General features: G+C 44.8%; 6 protein-coding genes across 7 annotated transcripts; 3 read left to right on the forward strand and 3 right to left on the reverse strand.

Annotated features, from left to right (window-relative positions):
• The first annotated feature begins 4,569 nt into the window (after positions 1–4,569).
• Positions 4,570–7,579, forward strand: LOC108107119. Its single transcript, XM_017214510.2, has 3 exons — positions 4,570–4,931; positions 5,566–5,877; positions 6,114–7,579. Exons 1-3 carry the CDS (start codon positions 4,883–4,885, stop codon positions 7,280–7,282), a joined length of 1,530 nt encoding a protein of 509 aa, XP_017069999.1. The 5' UTR covers positions 4,570–4,882; the 3' UTR covers positions 7,283–7,579.
• Positions 7,580–7,683: 104 nt separating this feature from the next.
• LOC108107118 (protein hook) lies at positions 7,684–10,249 on the reverse strand. The gene is given in 8 exon segments (XM_017214509.2): positions 7,684–8,066; positions 8,121–8,297; positions 8,356–8,408; positions 8,481–8,599; positions 8,660–8,695; positions 8,697–8,882; positions 8,884–9,222; positions 9,277–10,249. Coding segments are annotated over 8 exon segments (2,040 nt in total). The 5' UTR covers positions 10,168–10,249; the 3' UTR covers positions 7,684–7,827.
• Positions 10,250–10,374: 125 nt separating this feature from the next.
• Positions 10,375–11,352, reverse strand: LOC108107077 (uncharacterized protein C1orf50 homolog). Its single transcript, XM_017214447.2, has 4 exons — positions 11,185–11,352; positions 10,962–11,119; positions 10,744–10,905; positions 10,375–10,687 (listed from the first exon to the last, which is right to left on the reverse strand). The coding sequence occupies exons 1-4, from the start codon at positions 11,237–11,239 to the stop codon at positions 10,541–10,543; spliced, it is 522 nt and encodes a 173-aa protein (XP_017069936.2). The 5' UTR covers positions 11,240–11,352; the 3' UTR covers positions 10,375–10,540.
• An 80-nt stretch (positions 11,353–11,432) lies between these two features.
• LOC108107076 (E3 ubiquitin-protein ligase MIB2) lies at positions 11,433–18,155 on the forward strand. The gene is given in 7 exon segments (XM_017214446.2): positions 11,433–11,768; positions 12,613–12,718; positions 14,787–14,954; positions 15,053–15,722; positions 15,784–15,946; positions 16,009–17,157; positions 17,159–18,155. Coding segments are annotated over 6 exon segments (3,147 nt in total). The 5' UTR covers positions 11,433–11,768; positions 12,613–12,651; the 3' UTR covers positions 18,089–18,155.
• A 646-nt stretch (positions 18,156–18,801) lies between these two features.
• LOC108107099 (protein catecholamines up) lies at positions 18,802–20,545 on the forward strand. Its single transcript, XM_017214483.2, is given in 3 exon segments — positions 18,802–19,166; positions 19,168–19,232; positions 19,289–20,545. Coding segments are annotated over 3 exon segments (1,305 nt in total). The 5' UTR covers positions 18,802–18,891; the 3' UTR covers positions 20,254–20,545.
• On the reverse strand, positions 20,485–21,926 carry LOC108107100 (tetratricopeptide repeat protein 19 homolog, mitochondrial). 2 transcript variants are annotated; one of them, XM_017214485.2, is made up of 4 exons: positions 21,310–21,926; positions 21,096–21,259; positions 20,866–21,013; positions 20,485–20,811 (listed from the first exon to the last, which is right to left on the reverse strand). In XM_017214485.2, the coding sequence occupies exons 1-4, from the start codon at positions 21,835–21,837 to the stop codon at positions 20,548–20,550; spliced, it is 1,104 nt and encodes a 367-aa protein (XP_017069974.2). In that variant the 5' UTR covers positions 21,838–21,926; the 3' UTR covers positions 20,485–20,547. The 2 variants fall into 2 exon arrangements, with proteins under 2 accessions (XP_017069974.2, XP_017069975.2); XM_017214486.2 differs by lacking the exon at positions 20,485–20,811 and having other exon boundaries at positions 20,901–21,013; positions 21,087–21,259.
• Positions 21,927–21,993: the final 67 nt, after the last annotated feature.

Genomic DNA, 21,993 nt, shown 5'->3' on the forward strand with positions numbered 1-21,993 from the left:
AACAAACGACACGCGTCCTGGCCATGGCCTGTGTCCCTTACCCCACCTATACCGCCCAGCTCTCCAACCCCAACCCCAAACTCCCGAATCCGCCATGCCCTCAGCATGGAAAATGTCGACGACAGACGTCGCTGCCAAGCCAACATTAGCATTGAAGTGCAAACGATGCCCGCCCACATAGACACACCCCCGCCCCACACACACTCACACCCACCGGGACATCGAGGGATTGGAAGGCAGCCAAGCGCCAGGCTGCCACGATGCCAGGATGCCCGGCTGTCGAGCTTCCATGCCAAACCAAGCCATGCCAAGCCATGCCATACCATCCTATCCAGTGCCGCAGTTGGAGCACTCACGCAAATTTCAATTTTTTTCACACCACTGCTCTCCGCTCTGTTTGCGTCCCTCGTCTGCCGTTTCGCTCGTCCTCTGCCATATTGTGGCCAGGCTACCAGGCGACAAAGCTTACGAAAAGTTATTCTATAAACTGAAATATTAATAATAACTTAAATATCTTAACCTTGTTTATATATAAAATCATACTTATAAATCTCTTTTAGAAAATATATTCAATAAGTCTTATGACTGATCTTTGATCCAACCCAAACCCAACTTATAATTTTTATAGTTCAAAGAATAATAACCGTAAAATATAATCCTCAAAATATGTAAAAAAGAAAAAAAACTAAGTAATAAATAATAAAAAATATGTTAACATATCTTTCGAATGTTGTTAAGGAAACGTTATTGAAAATTTTGTTGGTTGTTTCGGGCCGTCATGCTTTCGTTCTTCGAAGCACGCGCCAACACACACACCCACCCAGACATTCGCACTTGAACACATACATACACAGTGGCACACACCGACACATACTAATACAGGCGAAGTGAAGCTCCGGCGTATTGTACGTGCTCTTACACCGCACAGTGTGGCGCACTTCCTTTTGATTTAGTCATTTTTCTCTCTTTAGCCGACACAACGGCAGGAGCAGGTCGTGTCATGGCCCTCTGCCACCTCCCCCGTCCAGCTCGTTCTCTGCCCTCCCTTTATCCTCTTCGCCACTTGACAAACTGCCTTCCACACCCAACGAACTACCAAACCAGCACCACCACACCACACCACACCACACCGCGTCCCTTTTTCGTCGTTGCTGTCCTGTCCTGCTTCCGTTGCCATTGCGGCATGGAGCGCACTTCCGAAGCTTTTCCTGTGGGGCTTTCCCTTCTGTACGCCAGTGTGATTGTCTGTGTGCGAGTCCTTTAGTCCTTTTTCCCCCGCAGTTTGATTTTCAGTTCTGTTTTGCCACCAATACCTTTTCGCATTGTTATTGTTGTTCTTGTTGCCGGGACCGAGCACGAGATCCGTCTCCAACCTGCTCCTGGCTCCCGTCTCCTCCTTCCCCTTTTTACCGGTCTCCGGTTGCCACTGCTGTCTGCGCTTAACTTGCCTTTTATACCTTTGACTCCAACTGCCAGTCGGAGGTAATGCACAGAGGGAAAAATTTACTCAAAGGCAAGGTTATTATTGTGATTATATAACGAAGAAAATTATTTAAAAATAGCAATCAAATGGTTTAATTCACCTTAGCAGAAACTCCCATTTTAAAGTTTATTTTTGATAATAAAAATAAAATTAATTAATAATATTATTACACAGTGCTCCAGTAGAATCCGTTATAAAGTGTCGTATTTTTGTTTCAGTGTAACATGGAATCGCGGGTAGGGTATTTCCCACAGTCAGCGAGCCGTGGCCGAAGGTTGCATGTGGCCTGCTGCCGACTGTTACACTGCCACTTCTCCCGCACGTCTGGGTGGGTGGCGGGTGGTGTTTTCCTGGCAGTTGCTGGTGGAGAGAGGTGGCTCAGGGGACGTGGCAGTGGCAGTGGGGCCTGTCAAGTCGACCAGAAACATCGGCAGCAAGTGAGGCGTCTAGTGGGGGTTCGAGGAGTAGGAAGGGGGAAAAACCGGAGAGGCAAAGCCGTACAACTGGAGCCCAGACCCAGGGTCGTGGCAGGGCTTTTAGCGATGACGATGATGACGCTGGTGGCGGACTGCCTGGTCTCGGTGTGGCTATAAACGATTTATGTGTGCGCCAGCACCACATGACTGCCCCAGACCCATGGAACCACCATGCCACCCACCATGCTCACCCAATCTCAACCCGCGAGGGCAGCATTCAAGTCATCGTTCAGTTCGGTTCAGTTCAGTAATTTGGCTGGCGGCAACGGCAGCTGGCAAAATGCGCCAAGTGGATTGGGTTGCCAGTTCTCATCCTATATCCTCGGCATTATCCCCCCTCCCAGAATCAGCCCAATGCGTAGTTTCGAGAGCTCTTTGTACCCAGGCCATGTTTGTGCGCTCAACTCTGATTGCACCTGGCCAAGCCGCAAACAAAAAAAGAACGCAACCCGACGAGTGCCAACGACCCAGGAGAGTCGCACTTGTAGTCATTGTGTGAGGCTTTTCCTCAGCTTTAAACTGCGGCAGCTAATTGCTCATTATGCTCCCCAGTTCTCGCCACCGTTCAAATTGCCGCTTAAAATTTCATAGAAATGTTGTTTGGTTTGCCGTGGGAGAAATTTCTTCTTAGGTACTTGAAATTGAAAACCAGCGAGGCATCAGTTTTCAGCATGCGATATAAATCTTAATTTATTTTAGGAATTAGGAAATTATTAGACATAATTCGGTATTTTTTATCATGACTAACAACATTGCAGTTTATTGCCTTATATGGCAGTTTAATACTTTTGCGTTCAATCAAATTCTTCAAATTTGTAACTTATATAAAGCAGAAAACTCTCGATATATGAATTGCCATTATGTGGCACATTCATGTGAATGCCACTCATCGCCCGTAAAAGAGCTAAGCTCCGATTATCCTGACAACCTTGTGACGCATTATGTTATGTACAAATTCGATTGGTTTTGGATACACGCGGAGTCCTGTGAATCCTCCACATGTGGGGGCACTGCAGCAAATGTGGAATTTCCATATTGTATAGCACGCAGTTTGGGGCACTTGTTGTTGGCTGTTTGGACTATTTGAATCGACGGGGGGAATGCGTTGTGCACCTTGTTAAGCCACGGTTGACGTGGATGTGTGTCCCCACATCCCTGGCAATTTGTAGCCATCAACTTTGTTGCCACGACACTGCGCCCCGAAAACTCGCAGCAGCAAGCGTATTTATCTAATAGTCCTTTCTACTGCCGCTGTCACAGTTGTCTTCGTCTGGCTCCTGCCCCGGCTTCTGTTTTTCCATACTGCCACTCCTCCTGGCGCACACTTCCTCCTCCTCGGTTTTCCGCTGGCCTGGCTTATTATTTGCCACGACTGCTGCGCCGCAGAAGTTTCGCCTCGTTGGTGTTATGATTTCGATGCGGGCAGCCGAATGGCAAAGTCAGCGACAGCAAACACCCACACACCCAGCTCATCCAACCATCCCCACTGAACCCTCACGACCCACTGCCAGTTGGTCGGAGGAGCATGAGCTGCTTCGTCGCCCGCAGGCCACAACCCCGGTCTCGATCCCGGCTCTGGCTAACCCGCCTGCTGACGCCGTTGACGCAGTCCACCCAACGAGCAAAATACCAAGAGATTTTTGAGATTTTTGGATCATACTTTAAGTTTATAAATATTTGTATAAAATATAAACCTCAATATATTGTTTATTTTATTCTCTAAGGCTCAGAATATAAAGGTTAACAAAAATTAAAATTAATTTCGAAATATTAGTTAATATATTTTTAGTTTCTAATAAAACCAAAATGTTTCCAACTATTATTATTTTACATTGATTAATTTAGATCGTATGTATATTAAGCTATTAAACTTCTTAATTTAAAAACTATTAAACATAAGACTATACATTTGAGTTGGTCTTCACTCGAAGACCTCATTGTTGCCCTTAAAAGTATGCTCTGCATTCCCTTTCGCCATAACACTCATCCGCCATGTCTGCTGGGTAATTTCCTATTTGCGCCTAAGCGAATTGATTTGTATGCCTGTGTGTGGGTTTCTGTGTCTATGACTAAATATGTGTGTGTATGTGTGTGTGTGAAAGCCAGACATGGTCACGCCGTCCGTCCAAGTGGCGGCACGTCGATCCGGCTTGTCGCTTGCGCTGCCTGACATTTGCCGCAGCCACCGAACCCTCCGCCCATAAGCCGAACCGCCCAACCACCCACCGCCCACTGGCAACATGCCTCCGCTGCGTCGTTAAGCTCTTCGCCAAATCTATGTGTGCTTGTGCGTGTGTGTGTGGAGGTCGGTGGGGCAACCATTACCACAACCACCATTAACGTGGCAGGCAGCCAGGCGTTGCTGTTGCTGCCACATCCACAGGCTTTGTTGCTGTTGCCGCTTCTGCTGATTGCTGTTGCTGTTGTTCTTGTTGTTGCTATAGTTGTTGTTGCTTTTATTGTCGGTTGACTCCAATCTGCTTTGGTTGCTGCGCCACACGACGATGGCTCGTGCCACTGCCAGCAGCAGCAGCAGCAGCAACAGCAACAGCAACATCAGCAACGGCAGCAACATGAGCTAACCAAGCATTTCAGTCGGGAAATTTTACACAAACCAAGCGCACGCGGCAGCGGAAAATCGGACAAAACCAGTTGCCAGCCAGACGACAGCCGACAAGCGACGAAGTGAAAAGTCGCAAATGTTTTTGCTCCTTGCCTTCAGTTAGCCCTGAATCCTCGAACCGTGCGGACGTGTGTCCTTGTCGAACGCAATTACACTTTTGATTTAACCACCGAAAGACGTAATTGTTGGCGCGGACTCTAAAACTAAATATTTCGAAATTATTTAAAAATAAAAACGTATTAAAATCTTTTTACTAACTAACGGGCAACGAATTCTTTTGGATTTCGTAAAAATGAGAAAATGACAGCAAAACGTGATAAGGATTACTCAAAAAATAAATCAGCACCTGGTAAAATACAATGTTCTATCCCCTTGACAAATACATTTAATGCTAAAAACAAAACATAAAATGTTAACTGTTTCAATAAGATTTTTTTGTAAAAATAATCTCTTAAGTGAATTGCGACTAAAAAATTTTTAATACAAAAATATTTTTAAAAAAGTGTTCACAAAAAAACCTTTAGTGACATGTTTCTCAAGCTTAAGATACATCTGTGATTGAAATATACTCGCATCTTTAAAAAGTTATATACGAGTATAATCATACAAAAGTATTCTTTGGTTATTAAACAAATACTGAACCAAACACCTGTGGCAAATTTTTGTACAACTCCAAGATAACATTTTATTTTATTTTATTTCTTCTGAATACATAATCGTTTACAATAAAATAAAGTCGGATACATTTAAAAGAAGAAGAAAGCGAATTTAATAAATAAAAATTCAAACAATATCCCAAAAGTTGTAAAACTTTGTAAACCAATTTCTAATGGTTTTGGAAAATGCCATAAGTTGATATGCTAACTTAATTGATGTATAAATAAGTTAAAACCATTTGAACTTACTAAAATCCACTGCACTGTTTAAAGAAAATTCTTGAGCTCAAACTTATAATTGAATTTATTCATTAATAATTTGACCAGGAATCGGATTCAGTGCCGCCGGCTCAACCAATGGCAGCGGCATAAAGTCCATCGGGCTGGTTAGCTCCACACAGAATGTGACTTCGTCACAGGACATCAGCAAGCGGACAAACAAACCACTTATGGAGAAGCGACGGCGGGCGCGAATCAACCAGAGCCTGGCTATCTTGAAGGCCCTTATCCTGGAGTCCACCAAGAGCCAAAATGCCAAGAACGGTGAGGGCCAGGCAAAGCACACCAAGCTGGAGAAGGCGGACATCCTGGAACTGACAGTTCGTCACTTCCAAAGGCATCGCAATCTTGATGATCCAAGTGAGTATTTTCTTTATTATTCTTTATTAAAGATTAACTTATATTTGAAAATTTTAAGTGTTTGACTGATTCGGGGTCTATTAATTATTAGTTAATAAATATTTTTTTCAATATAATTTTTAAAAAATTATCGTGTTAAGAGATATAACTTCAAACTATTAGGGAATAATGTTTGGTGATACACATTTTGAAATGCAATCTTTTGTCTTACTATCAACCTATTTTCCTTTTTACAGCGGTTAACAAATACCGAGCGGGTTACACGGACTGTGCTCGCGAGGTGGCTCGTTACTTGGCCACCCCGGAACCGCCACCCTTGGGAACCATGCCAACTTTGGCGGAGCCCGGCTCCAAGGCGAGACTCCTGCGTCATTTGGATCAGTGCATTGCAGAAATCGACGTAGAGATATGTCCCCACTCGACGGCCACCTTTGCAGAGAGTCCCAGCAGCAGCAGCTGCTTTGACCTAAACCATGCTAAGAAGTCTCAACCGGAGGAGCATTCGTTGGACTACAGCAGTCAGGACTCGAATCCCCTGGACTACAGCAAAGGTCTGAAGCTGGTGGCCACGGAGCAAAGAACCCTACCCGCCACGCCGGCACCGCAGGACGAAAACAACAATCGTGGACTCCTGGCGCAGGCGCAAACTCCGATTCCGATTCAGGTGCAAAGTCAGACCCAAAGCCAAGCATCGCAACAAGATGTTGTTGCTACCAGCGAACTTAGCTACGAGGAGGATCGGAACAAAGTGTGCGCCAATGTCCTGGAGCAGTACAAGCAACAGTTAAAGGCGCATGTGCAGCAGCAACCAGAATCCGCTAATGGAGTCCTGGTTTTACCGCCTCACTACGTACAACTGGCGGCTGCTCTGGGCCTTAGTGCCCAGCCTCTAGTTGATCCCATAGCCACTCGTACGGATTTCGAGCGGTTAATTGAATTGCAAAGAGTTCAGCCACATTTGGCCGGCAAGTTGAGTCCCAGTTTTCCCGGTGGTCTGGAGGCGGCTCATGTAGCAGCCGCGGCAGCTGCAGCCTATGCCAACAGTATGGCGGTAGCCGCTTCCGCCGGCGCCACAGTCTCTGCCATGGCCACATCCGGTGGGGGAACGCCATCAGTTCATCAGGAGAGGCCTGCATCGGTGGCAGCATCTGTCAGTTCTGGAGTTTCTGTGTCGGAACTCAAGTCTATGCCCGCCACACAGCAATCCTCACCACGATCCGAGAGCGGCATCGGTTCCAATGAGAACGAAGCTCCGGTGGCTAGTCCGCGCCCGCAAACAAGCAATGCCGCCCGCCAGGCATTAAGACAGCGCCAGGAGGAGGAATACCACTATATGGCCCAAGCGGCGGCTGCTGCTGCCGCAGCGGCAGCTGGACAAGATGAGAGCATGTGGCGGCCCTGGTGAACTTGTGGGTCAGAGATCCTATGTACCAAGTATGTAGACTGCACCAGGTTAGTTGAGTAAGAACCAGCCGGCAGCCGGCGGTTCTCAACCCCAACTGATCGCCAAGTAAAGGATGATGCCTATTGTTATTACCGCTCTTCTGTGTAGCTCCTGAACCTTTCCGAATTGCATTTCCTACCCGTGCCAATGCCCAAGACTCTCTACAAGATGGGTTCCAGAGCCATGTGGAGCTACCCCTTCATTTATGTGTGCATTTGTTTTCGCCATGAACTCCGCGTTAAATGTATTTAATTCAATACTAAAAGCTAAAATATTTACAAATCAATTGCGATGTTTCCTTTAAAAGGGATGGGATACGGCGATGGAGTTAAAATTAATAGCAGTCTAAATTTACCTTTGAATAGTTTTAGTAATTTTATTAAGGTATATCCTATAAATACGATATAGATCCATGCGTAGGTCCAATAAATACTTGTATTATATATTATTTATATAAGTTTTCAAACAAGAAAAGTGACTTAATCTAGACATCAGGTTCATGCTTTCTACTTTGATTTCATTGCACTTAGGGATTTGCGAGGCGCCGACTGTCGCTGGCGGGCTAGGAATGTCTGGCCCGAGCCCATTAGGATGGCCAGCTTTGAGTCGATTGCATCGCGCTGAGCATTGACACCCAACCTGTAAAAGGCTGAGGTCATCAGCTGCTCCTCCATTACACTCATCTTAGGCTTCGGTTCTTCCTCAACGAGTTCAGCACTCTTTTCCAGGACACTGGCATCTAGAGCTGGGTTTCCAAAATTGTTTATGCACATAATTTAATTTTTTTTAAATTACTTACCACTTGCGATTCGTGGATCTATGCTCTTGATTACTTCTTTGGCCTTCTCCACACATTTTCGGTATTTGGCGTCATACACCAGAATTTCTTGCTCACGTGCAGATAAGTTAGTTTCCAGCTGAGTCACCTTACATTGCAGAGACGTGCTCTGCGTTACTGCTTCCTCCAGTTGAAGTGCTGCGAAATAACAAAAAATAATAGGCATATTTTCTAACGAAATTGATTTGTGACTCACTCTTTTGTTCATTTAGCTCCATTAGCTGCTTGATTTGTTTACCGAACTCGCTCCTGTGTTGAAAGTAAATTAGATATAAAACATAAGATAAAAAACAATATAAATTAAAAGTTATTTAAATTTACTCTTTTAAAATCGGATCATCGCTTTGTGAGGCATGCGACAGGGAAAGAATTCGTTCATTGGCCGTCTTCAACTGCTCACGCAAATTTTCGCAACGTTTATTGGCATCGTCCAGAAGTTGCTACAAAAAATTCGATTTATTTATAAAGTTGCCAATTAGTCATTATCATTGATTACTCACCGCCAAAGCTGTCTGTCCACCCTGCCCCTCTCGCAAGTGCCTTGTTCTCTGCCTCCAGACGCTGTAGTTTTTCCACTGTTGCCGACGGCTGCAATTCCCGGGAAACTGTGGTGCCCGTCAGTGCCGAGGTGGAGGACAATTGTCCGCACTTTAACTCGTCGACAGTTTCGCGAAGATTGTCGCGCTCTTTAAGCAAGCTATCCTTTGCCCGTTGAAGAGCTAGGATTCTTGCCCTCCAGATTCTTGTTGTCAAACTCAAGTTTAACGTTCTTACTGCTCTCACCGTCCAGCTTTGCATGCAAGTCTTGAATCTCCTTCTTGAACAACTCCACCTGACCTTTGGTATTGGCATATCGTTTTGCATCCTCCTCAAACTGCGCATTTTGCTGAACGTAGTCGGCACTGCGCTCCTCTAGGATTTTGACCTGTTTCTTCAGGTCGTTATAGTCTTCTAGCTTTTTTTTGTACGTGTCAAGCTGGGCTTCGCATATCTTAAGTTTGTCGTTGGACTCTCGTAGGACGTCCACTTCGTCTTTCAGTGTGGTCACCTCAGCAGAGCTTTTCTGTTGATTTAAAAAGGTCATTAACATAGTTATCTTTATAATTGGTATTCATACCATTAGTTCCTCGATACGCATTTGCATGTGCAAAAGATCTGTATCCTGTTGTTGGGCCTTGAGTTTTAGATCTTCTCGTGCCCCTTCGGACTGCAGGAGCTCCTCCTTTAGGAGTTCCAACTGGCGGCGTAGCTCGTTGTAGCGCACAGATCCGGTTTGGACCGGTCCTAACGATACTCCATCGTCCCCGATTACCGTGGAGTGTTGCTCCAGGCGGGCAAACTCTTGCTGGAGTTTTTGAAACTCCTGCTGCAGATTGGTTTTCTCATCGATCAGCAAGAGCATTTTCTTCTCGGTCTCAAAACACTTTTGTGCCATTGCGTCCCGCTCCTCCTGCACCGCTTTACTGTCAAGGATTCCACTAAGGGAACTGCGGGACAGGGAGCTGACCACACCGCCCTCCGGCGAGGAGGCTTGCCTCGTAGCCTCCAGTTCCTGCAAAGCGCGCATGATGTTCGCCTGTAACTCCTCCTCCAGGCACATGATCTCAGTAATGTAGGACTGTTTCTGGGCACAGTTAACGGCGCATCCTAAAACTAGTTGGAGCAAGCGCTCAAGCTCACCCAGATCGCATTTCTCGGCAATCCTCTGCAGATCTGGCTTTGAAAAGTCACTCAGCGAGTAATTGAGTACCTCGCTGTAGTAGTCGTACACGGATTGTGTTACTTTCTTCAGGTTGCTCATCCTCAGCCGCCAGTTACTACCCACTGCGCTGGCCTTTATCTTGGACAGCCAGGCATCAGTGAAAGATTCGGGTGCGAACTGATTAAGGGCCTGGGCCAGCGCCACTCCGTCGGCCAGAGATTCCGCATCTGCGTGCGGAGCATTGAGATTGAGGGTTTTGAACCACTCCAACAGGCTGTAGTACATCTCGTTCTTAGGCGCGGACATGTTGCAGGTCTGAACGAAACGCTAAACGAAACAAAACAAAATAAAAATATGCACAATTTTACAAAAAAGAGAGCTCAGCTGTTGCACTGAAAACAAAACAGAAATCGAACTGCAAGGAAGATATCGATAGAAACTGCGATGCACTTTCACTATCGATAAATGCCTTTTTTAATTAAAATATTCCAATATGGGCTTTATATTTTAAAATTCCAATTATTTTCTTTATATTTATAAAACTTTATATTTTCTTGATTTTTTGCTGATTACTAGAGCAGTTAAGATATACAAGTACATATTTCATTTAAACTCAACACATTACAAAATAATAACTTAATTATTTATATTAAAGTCAATTGCCATAGGTGAGCCCTGTTTACTTTCCAGAGCCTTGTTCATACATTTGTTCTGCCCACATAACCTTTTCGTCCTTTTCTTTAATCTTATCCAGCGGGGTCCAAGTTAAATCATATTCTAGCCTATAACTGCCCTTAAAAGTCTGGTCAACCGAAAGATTCCACTCCTGTTAAGTAAATTATGAAAATCGTTTTTCGACGTTTGATTAAAAGTAAATCTTACTTCCGGTGAGAGCATGCTAAAATAGTTTTGACCCGATGCCCTTTGATAAAGATGATAGATTTGGCCGGGTTTTTTGGTAAAGTTGCAGGCTGCACTGTGCAGATCTTGGTTAAGATTGGACTCCTTAAGTATATTCATTGCCTGGGCCTGAAGCATCTTAATCTATCCAATTTAAAGGATTAGTACATAAAAGATTGGCATAAGAGTGTTTGACTAACCTGGTCCATTATTACACCTAGCTTATGGCAAGTACTACTTTTCAATTGCTTGTCAGCATTTTGAATCTGTTGAGCTAATTCTATGATATCCTCCTCCTGATGCATAGAAACACGCATTGGGTCCAACTGCAATTGGGGATTCCTTTCGACCAGTTGGGCTGTAAAGCATAGAACAATTATTTAAACAATACCTCGCAGTACTTACATATACCACGTAATTTACCCTTTTTAACTGCTGTTTGATACGTTAATTGGTCCATATCGACAGTCCTTTTCATCACACGCTTTCGAGCATGAATCAAAAAAACGAAACAGACTTCAGAAAACAACTAAATGTAATCTATAATTTGCACAAAAACAAATAAACATGTGTTCAATTTGTTGATATTTCTTCCACAGGTATCGATTGTTATGTCGATTATCGATCACTATCGATTGAAGCTGAATTTTTGCACGGCCACCTTCAGAAAGGAAGAAGAAGCAGCAGACCAAATTGTAGTTGTATTATTTAGTGCTAGAAATTGTGAATTTTGGCCAATTACTATAAAATTGTAATGTGCTGAAGATCTTGGCAAATTCGTGCGGTAGCCGAGTGTTAGTATAGTGTGAAAAGCAAATCGCGTACGAGTGAACTATGATCCCTACTGGCCACCGTAGCAACGGTGCCCCTGCATTTTAGCGAAAGGAAACACTAAATGCCCAATAAAAAGCGCACGCGCGCATAAAATGCACTATTAAAGGCCTGAGAACTTAAAGTTTTTCATTGCAAACAGCTGGAGCAAGGCGACAGTATCACAAATTGCATTGGTAAGCCCAAAGCCAAGCCATGCCCCCAATTATTGCTTAGCAAACACCCAATTTTGCATATATATACGAGTATATTTATATATATGCTTATGTACATATGTATATGTACGCGATATAAGCGATGTCAAAACGGGCGTGAGTGTGAGTGCTTGGACTTTCGTAAACAACACATGCGGGTCAATTCCTTGAATGACTTCGTTACTTGACCAAAAATTCGGAGTGCTTGGCCTTTATCAGTGGGGCGCTGAGGAATCAGAATCGGAATCCCATGCGGTACATATGTACATATATCCATCTGTCTTATCGGCATGCGTCATGCGAGCTACTGGGCTGCACCCGCACCACAAAAGCTCGGACTCCCTGGAACAGAAGCACTGGCGATCGGGAATCATATCTGGCGTTTGAATAGAATTTTCTCGTTGAACAAAGAGACACTCATAAATAATGGAAGGGTGTCAATAAAAGCTCAAGAGGTTTAATATTCCTTACATGATGGTGCAACAGAAATTGAAATTACTTGAAAAGTGTCTTAAAGTTTGTTGTAAATAACGCAATTTTCTTTGGTACCTTAAAAATATATTCTTATTAACTTTCTTAAATTCGATAAAGAAGTTTAGGGGACCATATGTATATTCAAATAAGTTTCTAAGTATACTTTCGACACCTTTTTTAGTATTTTCAAACATCCAAAGATATCTGTGGCACCTCGATATGCTCCTCCCCCTCCATTTTAGTCATGCGCTGACGAGGCCGCCATTTAGTTGACCCAATTATCAACCAGGTCCCATCAAACTACGCGCCCCGAGTAATGTCAAATGTCACATTTATGTTTTCATCCTTGCAGGCTGAAAAGGAATTACATAAAAGAAGTCAAACGAACGACATGAGAGCCTCAATTCCGCCCGGCATTCGAGTTGTGCGCGGACCCAATTGGATCTGGTCGAATCAAGGTAAGAACGCATTCAGCTAGCCACGAACCAATTTGTTTACGTTTATCCACCTCCAAAGGGGCGAATTAACTTGCCATCCGCTCTCTGTTTATAGATACGATTTTTTTTTTTTTGAAGAGTATAGACTGAAATCGTAAAGCGTACAGTAAAGATCAGTATTAGAAACCTTTACAGCTTATGCATATATTTCAAAATTTCAAATTGGGAATGCCCATGCTTACTCATACTTATTATGAGTATTATTTATTTGAGAAAAGAAACCAGAATCTGTGAATTACTAATGATAACCCCAAAATATTTGTCTAATCACCAATATCCGTTTTTCTGAATCACTCCAACAAACTAAATATACAATTTAATTGATAATTCAGAGATTAAGAATTATGATCAAGTTCAAGTTTGAATTTAAACTTAAAATCAATTATCACTTAGAGGAGTGTTATTTTTTCTATAATGTATAAATAACACTATTTTTGATATTTTTATTTCGAGTTTCTTGCAAAAAAGCAAATATTGAAACTTTTATAGGAAATATTTAAAAATCCGTTCAAATTTTTGCTGGCGATAAGAATATAGCTGATAAAATGTTTATTTCATTTTATAAGAATAATTTTAAAATTAGGAAAAAAAAATATAACTTGGTAAAAAGAAATCATGTGATTAGAAAGGAAATTTTTCCGTTGCTGATATTTACTGTATACCCGAAACTCGACTCACTTGGCATTGGCACCCGTAGAGGGTCGTGAGGGGTGAGGAGAAGGAGGGTTTCGGGGGCGGCGGAATGAAGAGATGTACGTCCGTGTCCGCTGCTGCTGCTCAGGGCGTTGTTGTATGTAAAGAGGACGCGCCTCGCTATTTTTAGCAACACTCACTGCGGCAGCAGCGAAATTCTTGCGCTTACCAATTGCTTCTGCTTTCGCCGCTTCGTTTTATGGTTCATACATATAAGGCGGGGATGTGTGGTTCTCGATAGTACATATATACTATAGCACCCTACGTGGCAGGTAGATATGTCTGTAGCCAGCTGCCAGCCAAACAATAACATTGCGTAGTTTTTAATTGAATTAATTGTCTTTGGCTGGAAAAAAATCATACCATATTACAAATAATTAGTTGACTTAGCTTGTATCATTTCGAAGGTTTAATAAATAGTACACAGTATACCTAGTTGCTAGATTGGAATTAACGGAAGTTTATATTTTTCAAAAATGTTACTAAAACACTCCATTTTGAATTGGATAACAAGTACTAGGACATATTAAAATCTTTCGCTGCCTTAATATTATACGTTCAAAACACAAGTACTGGGTGTTTAAAGAAATATTTTTAGCTGAGTAATACTGTCAGCCAATTGGTGGCTTTAACTGCAACTGCACATGGCGGCAGTAAATGCACACACGGATTAGGTCATGGTATGTGTTCCTCCCTTCCTGAATCGCATTTTGCTCCACCCGAAAATAAGCCTGCGGCATATGTGCATATGTCTGGCGACTATCACATCAGGCGGCAAGGGCGCGTGCCATTTTGTCTCCAACCTTTTTGGAGTGTTTATTTTTAGGCACCGGGTGGGGATCGTGAGTTTTTGGTTCCAGCGGGCCTGCAGATTGGGGAGAATGTGGAGAGTTTATTTTTGGGCCTTTGGTATTCCTTTAGCTGGGGTGTGTTGAAAATAGACATAAACAAAAGTTTCCGATGGGAGCACTGCTATCGGTGCTCCCATTCCTCCTCAGGCCAACATCAAATGTCACCCTCAAGAGAACGTTTTTACATCCACACCGGTGTTCTGGGGTAATTATAGAGCAGCTGCACGTCCAAATCCGAGTGCATAACAGAAATCCGCTTGGAGCCCGAGCCTGAGTCAATGATTGTGGGTATTTATAGTCATGGCGCGTTGTTTATGAGGGGGAAGTGTGCGTTGCATATGTCTGATATCCACCGGATGTTGCTTGTGGATGTTCACACAATGCAGCCCAAGGAAGAGTCTGGCTGCAGTTCTATTGATTCTCCACCAAATCTCGCCAACTCACATCACAATGTTTCCAACTTTGTTTCATTGCTTACGCAACAGACGACGGAGAAGGTCACGTTGGAACCGTTTGCGAAATTGGACGTTGCGGATCGACACATTCGCCGGAAAACACTGTCGTCGTTAACTGGGATTCCGGACACCGGACAAACTACCGTGTGGGTTACCAGAATCAGTACGACTTGATAATTGTGGATAATGCTCAAGTTGGTAAGTAACAATGAGTTCATAATTATAAAATATATTCACTTATACTGGTTACTTTTTCCTAGATTACTAAACTAAACTCATGAATTATTTATTTATAGGAGTTCGTCACTCGAATGTCGTCTGCGATGGATGTTCCAAAGCTGGCATCGCCGGCATAGTATTCAAGTGCGCCCAGTGTGCCAACTACCATTTGTGCGCCTACTGTTACGCGGAAGATCTGCACGACTTAGAGCACCCTTTCGTTCGCTACACCACTCCCAATTCGCTGGGCGTGCGAGTACCAACAAGAAAGGGCTCTAAGCGCATCCAACTGCGTGGAATCTTCGTAGGATCCAAGGTTGTACGTGGTCCTGATTGGGAGTGGAGCGAACAGGACGGTGGTGAGGGTAAGACGGGTCGGGTAATGGAAATCAGGGGCTGGGACAACGAATCGTGTCGCAGCGTAGCCAACGTATCGTGGGTAACCGGATCAACGAACGTCTATCGTCTGGGCCACAAGGGTAACGTGGACCTGAAGTACATAACTGCCACTTGCGGCGGTCACTACTACAAGGATCACATGCCCGTTCTGGGACAGCCGGAGGAGTTGCAGCCAGTGGCGCCGATGGTGAAGCCAAGCTTCTCTGTGGGCGACCGGGTCAAGGTTTGCCTGGAGGTCGATGCCCTGATGAAGTTGCAGCAAGGCCATGGTGGATGGAATCCGCGCATGGTCGAGCACTTGTCTAAACTGGGCACCGTTCATCGCATCACGGACAAGGGTGATATACGGTATGTATTTACAACCATTTTTAAATTATTTGGCTTTTTAACACGACTCAAATCCCAACAGCGTTCAATATGAAAACTGTCCCAATAGATGGACCTTTCATCCCGCTGCTCTCGTAAAGGTTGTGTCCTTTCGTGTCGGGGATCTGGTCACTATTATCAACGATGCTAACAAGGTTCAGCAGCTGCAGAAGGGTCATGGGGAATGGATCGAAATCATGCGACATGTAAGTAAAACTGAAAAAAAAAATTATAAATTTGTAATTTTTATAATAAATTAATCTTTCAGGCCCTGGGGAAAATTTGCAAGGTTGTAAAAGTTTACTCTGACGGTGATCTTCGCATCCAGCAGTTAGACGATGGCTTCGAATGGACTCTTAATCCGAAATGTGTCAAACTGGAGCGTTCGCCGCTGGCCACGGCAGCTGAGCGCTCCAACAGTATGATGGACCTGAGCCACCGTCGAGCGGACCATGTAATGACGCCGCTCTCTGGGCTCTCAGGTAGTTCGGTTGCCGACAAGCTGGTGCGAGAAGCCGCCCAGGGCCATCTGGATTTCGTGCGCCAGTACCTTGACGTAAATCCCGGCCAGGTGGACGTCATGAGTGGTGGCAAGGCTTGCATTCAGGTGGCCTCGCATCAGGGCTACGTCGATCTTGTCAGCTACCTCATCTCCAAGGGTGCCAACGTGAATGCAGTGGACAAGGAGGGCGATTCCGCTCTTCATTACGCAGCATTCGGCAATCAACCGGCTACCATGCGTGTGTTGTTACAGAACGGTGCTGAGGTAAACTTCCTTAACTCCAGCCACTGTTCTGCTCTGCACATTTGTGCGCACAAAAAAACGCCTCACTGCGTTCGCGAGTTGCTGCAGCACAACGCCAACGTAAACATCCAGGACTCTTACGGTGATACTGCACTCCACGACGCAATCGGCAAAGAGAATACGGAAGTGGTGGAGTTGCTCTGCAATGCCCCTAATCTGGACTTTACGGTGAAGAATAATCGCGGATTCAACGTGCTCCATCATGCAGCTCTTAAGGGGAACGTGGTGGCCGCCCGTCGCATTCTGTTACTCTCCCGCCAGCTGGTCAATGTGCGCAAGGATGATGGCTTTGCGGCCCTTCACTTAGCGGCTCTGAATGGACATGCCCAGGTGGTGGAAACGCTGGTCACAGAGGGACAAGCGGAGCTTGATATTCGCAACAATCGCCGTCAGACGCCTTTTCTACTGGCCGTCTCGCAGGGTCATGCAGGGGTGATTGAGCGACTCGTGCGGCTCTCCTGCGACGTAAACGCGAAGGACGAGGATGGAGACAATGCCATGCACCTATGCGTAATTAAGAAATCCAATTTACAGTCAGCCGCCGAACCGCAGCCCGAAGAGGCACCTGAGATCCACAAATTTTACCTGAGTCTAGTGCAGACGAGCGTTCGGCCCAGAAGATCGCTTGATGTACAGCATCCTAATTTACCTTTCGAGGTCTGGTTGTCGAGTGGAGCTAAACAACGCCAATGCCAGCATTTTTGAGTGGATTACGGACCGCAACATCAGGCAGCTGATCTTTGGGCAGCAGCAGGGCGAAGCAGAGTCCTTACCAAGGAACCTTCAAGCCCTCGAAATGTCATCTGCCTCTGGAGAGGAAGTTATTGTGCCCGCTGGAGCAGAATCTAATGGAGCCGGACCTGCAAGTGTAGCAGCACCCCTGCCACCCCAGCGACAGCAATTAGATCTAATGCCAAAGCCAAACGAGATTCCATCAGTGTCAGCAGCAGGAGCTCCATCCACACCCTCTGCCTCGCCGGGCGTTAAGAAACTAAATTCAGATGCAATGCAACAAAATGTCTCACCGCAGGTAGCGCCACGCAAGAAGGCGCCAAAGCCACCGGTTTCTTGTACCTCCAGCAGCACGGCGTTGGAGGCCGGGGCGGCGGGTCCCAGTCCCAGTCCGGTGATTGTGTCCGGACCCCAGGAGTGCATTGTTTGCAATGAGATCTTGCAGTTGGTGCGGTTTGAACCGTGTCAGCACCAGATAGCCTGCGAAGAGTGCGGTATCCGAATGAAGAAATGCCTTCGCTGCGGTGTAGTAATTGAGCGCCGGTTGACGGCCAGCGGTCGGGTAGTAGCCCTGCCCACATCCACGTCGTCGCCTAGTGACCCTACACGCCTGCCGTCCGGGGATTTGCTGCGCTACCTAGAGAACAAGGTGCAAGAGTTTGAGGAGTCACACTTCTGCGGCATCTGCATGGAACGCAAGCGGGACGTGGCCTTTCTATGTGGTCACGGAGCCTGCTCCCATTGTGCCGAAACGCTCCGAACATGCCACATGTGTCGCAAGACAATACTCAAGAAGATCAACCTGTACTGAGCGGCAAAAACGGAGACGATATCAGGATCAGCAGCAATTAAACCAGCAACCAAAGTGGCTTGTATATATACATACAAAAAAAATACTGAACACACACACATTGCCGTATCATGTGCAACTCGAACTAATTATTTATTGATCACCGACGAATTTTACGCGTTCTTTTTGTAACGGTTTATCAACGGCGTCGTATACATAACAAATTATTGTGCACCCTTCACGTGTCTAGTTATTAGCCTCGTTTAACCATGTCTGGTAACGATAAAAAACAAATAGGAAACAAACTAAAAACATAAAGATATTTAATAGTCATTTAATTGCAAATATACAAATATAAAATTATTCAAATGCGTGTTTTTAATTAATGTTAAAAGGAAATAACAAATAAAGATGCTAAAGATTGGAGGGAAATTTCTGAAAAATTATTAGGGTTTAAATAAAGGTTTAGCGATATATAGTCACACAATTCTGCATAATAAATATGAAATATATTTCTTTTGTATTACTGCAGTAAAGTGTGAAACGCTTATTTTCTATAGCATAAACAACCGCCAAGGAATTAAATATTACCTATGCCTGTAAACATTGAAATGCAATAACAATCTCAAAAACCCAATTTCACGGAAAGGTAAACGAACACCAAGTAATCATAGGGGAAAAAAGTTTTAAAACGTAAAAATTTTTATGAAATCCCATCGATAGCAGTAAAATCTCCAGTTATCGATAACCACGTAGCAAGAAAAAAGCAAACACGTCACAACACTTTAGACGCAGTCCCACGCGTAATTAGAGATTAGATCAAAATGGGCAAACAAGTTGCCGATTTCCAGAGCAGCAAGCTTCATTTTTACCAGAAGTTAGCGTTGGCCGTTATCCTAGGAGCCGTGCTCCTCTCCCTGCCGTCATTATGCGCTGGTCAGGGCAATCCCAGTTTCAAATACTCGCGGGAAGCCAACGAAAATTTTGATCCGAAGAAGGCTCCGCGGGCGGAGCACCATCATCACCATGACCACGATCATGACCACGAGCATCATCACCACGACCACGGTCATGATCACGCAAACGATCATCATCATGGAGCACGATCATGGACATCATCATCATGGGCACGGAGGAAGTCACACTAAGTCGAAGCCGGCTTTAGGTAAGCCATAAGCTCTTCACTAATCAAATGGTAAAGTTGGCCTTAATATCTTATAGATATGAGTACCATTTGGCTGCACTCCATCGGTTCTACTCTTCTTATCAGTGCCGCTCCCTTTGTGCTCTTGTATATTATTCCCCTCGATAACAGCGAAGCAATGAAGCCGCGGCTAAAAGTTCTTCTGGCTTTCGCATCCGGCGGCTTGCTGGGCGATGCTTTCTTGCATTTGATTCCTCATGCCACGCATCCCCACAGTCATGGAGATCACGACCACGATCACGATCATGATCACCATCATCACCACGAGGAACACGAACACGGACACAGCCACGACATGAGCGTTGGCCTTTGGGTTCTTGGTGGAATCATTGCCTTCCTGTCTGTGGAAAAACTTGTTCGCATTCTGAAGGGCGGCCAAGGAGGACACGGGCATAGCCATGGAGCCCCAAAACCCAAACCAGTGCCAGCTAAAAAGAAGTCATCTGACAAAGAAGACAGCGGAGATGGAGACAACGCCGCTAAGCCAAGCAAGACCAAGTCTAAGAAACAAGAACCCGAACCTGAGGGAGAAGTGGAAATTTCCGGCTACTTGAACCTGGCGGCCGACTTTGCCCACAACTTCACCGACGGTCTGGCCATCGGTGCTTCCTACTTGGCGGGCAACAGCATTGGCATTGTAACCACTGTCACCATTCTGCTGCACGAAGTCCCCCATGAGATTGGTGATTTTGCCATTCTGATCAAGTCGGGCTGCTCCAGGCGAAAGGCAATGCTGCTTCAGCTAGTCACAGCCCTTGGAGCTCTGGCTGGCACAGCTTTGGCTCTTTTAGGAGCTGGAAGCGGAGACGGATCCGCGCCTTGGGTGCTCCCATTCACAGCCGGAGGTTTCATTTACATTGCAACAGTGAGCGTGCTGCCAGAGCTGCTGGAGGAGTCCACAAAGCTGAAACAATCTCTTAAGGAAATCTTCGCGCTCCTAACCGGTGTAGCCCTAATGATTGTCATCGCCAAGTTCGAGTAGTTTACTGGGGAGCAGAGCTAATGCATAAATCAAGCTCTGTAAGTATGGTCTGAAAAAAAGCACAAGACAATTATACGGAATTTGTTTAGAAGTCTTTTCTTTGATTTTTCGAATCAATGGAAGTATTAAACAAATAATTCTTTAAATTGTTTAATTCCCACTTTCAGAACCCGTGATTAGCTCTTAATATAATTGATGCAGCCGTGATTAAGGGTGCTTAAGCCTTCAAAATTTGCGCTATACTTCGAAATTATATTTTTATAAATAGTCAAAAATACACTATAAAAAGAAACATCACTGACGCTTCGCCCCATTTAAGGTGGTTTTTATCTCGTTAAGGCAATACTCGGCCTGCTCTATGGCATCCGGATTCTGGTATTGCTTGCCCAACTTCCATGCCAGCCGGCAGGCGTTCTCCGCCTGCTTCATTAAACCTTCGCGAAGATACACGAGCCCGAGGTTTGCCTGTAAAATACCCTCCTGTGTCGCATCCTTCAGCTCCTTTGTCAATTCCATCGCCTGCAAAAGGGTTTCCCTTGCCTCTGTGTACTTTTCCAGCTGCAATAAACTTGATTGATCTAAAGAGGATATGGGCTATCGAGTATGACTTACGTTCACATAAGCCACGCTAATATTGTTCAAAATGGTTACCGAGGCATCATTAACAGCGCCATAAACATCGATAAGCGTATCGAACGCCTCCTTAAAGAGATTCTTCGCCTCCAGGTATTTGCCCTGCTTCATCAGCAGCTGCCCAAACCTAAAAAGACAAGAATTAGCAAACGCATTAACTGGTACTAAAACTATGAGCTGGGTAGCGGCAATGGAAACACCTTCAATACCAATTCTTTGTCAAGCCATACAGCTCGAGGATGTCCTTGTCTTCTGGCATTTTCTCTAGGAGTTTGGCCAACTGCTGCAGAGTCCAGGTAAAGCCTTGAAAGCTCTTCTCCAGATCGCCCTGTAGCTGAGACATGTGCGCGATCTTGGAGCTAATGTGCAGTATCTAAAGGCAGAGATCTTAACTAGAGAAAACAGTCTAAATCGGCCACCTACCTTGGGACTTTCTTCAGTGTGGCCATCGGCAAAGAGACGTTTCATTACGTCTGTAAAGATCTTTTCTGCCTTCTTAAACTGTTCGCGTTCCATGGCCAGGTTAGCCATTAGATCGAAAACATACGTAATGCCGTCCTTGCTCTGAATATCCTGGGCCATTCGAAGTGCCAGATGAAGCATCTGTTCGGCCTTGTCATACTGTTCCCGCTGGATGCAGAGGATCGACCTTTTTATGGTCTTGACCAGCTTGTCCTCTGGTGTCTCCTCTTTTTCGTCACTGCCTCCAAACAAATTTAGCATAAAGGCAGAGGAAAATGCCCAAAACATTCTGCTGGAAGAGCTTGGAGCGGGCGGAGCTGTCCAAGCCACATTGTGATCAGCTGCATTGAAGCACAACGATCGTAATCCCAATTTTGGCCAATAACTAGTCCTCTTCAACGGTGCCAAATGACAGTATTCCCTGGGATTTGGGACAAGCCGGAGCCTACCGACGACTTGGGTCAATTTGCAAATATGTTTTACTATCATATTTATTAGACTTTATTCATTTTTTTTAGCTAAACCTATTATATGCAGGGAATCAGCAGGTACGGTATTGAAAATTATGAAACAGTAAATAGAACAGTGTTGCAAAGCACAGTAAAAGATATTTGAAGATGAATTTTATATCGCCCAGAAAAGTTT

The sequence above is a fragment of the Drosophila eugracilis genome, unplaced genomic scaffold (assembly GCF_018153835.1).
Source record: "Drosophila eugracilis isolate 14026-0451.02 unplaced genomic scaffold, ASM1815383v1 contig_952, whole genome shotgun sequence".
Lineage (NCBI taxonomy): Eukaryota > Metazoa > Arthropoda > Insecta > Diptera > Drosophilidae > Drosophila > Drosophila eugracilis.

Bases quoted from the DNA above. Each gene is read 5' to 3' on its own strand.
- LOC108107119 (XM_017214510.2), top strand. From the start codon at position 4,883: ATGACAGCAAAACGTGATAAGGATTACTCAAAAAATAAATCAGCACCT. The intron at 4,932-5,565 runs GTAAAATACAAT...TAATTTGACCAG, and splicing joins AAAAAATAAATCAGCACCTG to GAATCGGATTCAGTGCCGCC. The intron at 5,878-6,113 runs GTGAGTATTTTC...TCCTTTTTACAG, and splicing joins TCGCAATCTTGATGATCCAA to CGGTTAACAAATACCGAGCG.
- LOC108107100 (XM_017214485.2), bottom strand. From the start codon at position 21,837: ATGATAGTAAAACATATTTGCAAATTGACCCAAGTCGTCGGTAGGCTC. The intron at 21,260-21,309 runs GTAGGTGGCCGA...CTCTGCCTTTAG, and splicing joins ACACTGAAGAAAGTCCCAAG to ATACTGCACATTAGCTCCAA. The intron at 20,812-20,865 runs GTAAGTCATACT...AGTTTATTGCAG, and splicing joins TTAGCGTGGCTTATGTGAAC to CTGGAAAAGTACACAGAGGC.
- LOC108107077 (XM_017214447.2), bottom strand. From the start codon at position 11,239: ATGAAAAGGACTGTCGATATGGACCAATTAACGTATCAAACAGCAGTT. The intron at 10,906-10,961 runs GTTAGTCAAACA...TAAATTGGATAG, and splicing joins TAGGTGTAATAATGGACCAG to ATTAAGATGCTTCAGGCCCA. The intron at 10,688-10,743 runs GTAAGATTTACT...TTTACTTAACAG, and splicing joins TTAGCATGCTCTCACCGGAA to GAGTGGAATCTTTCGGTTGA.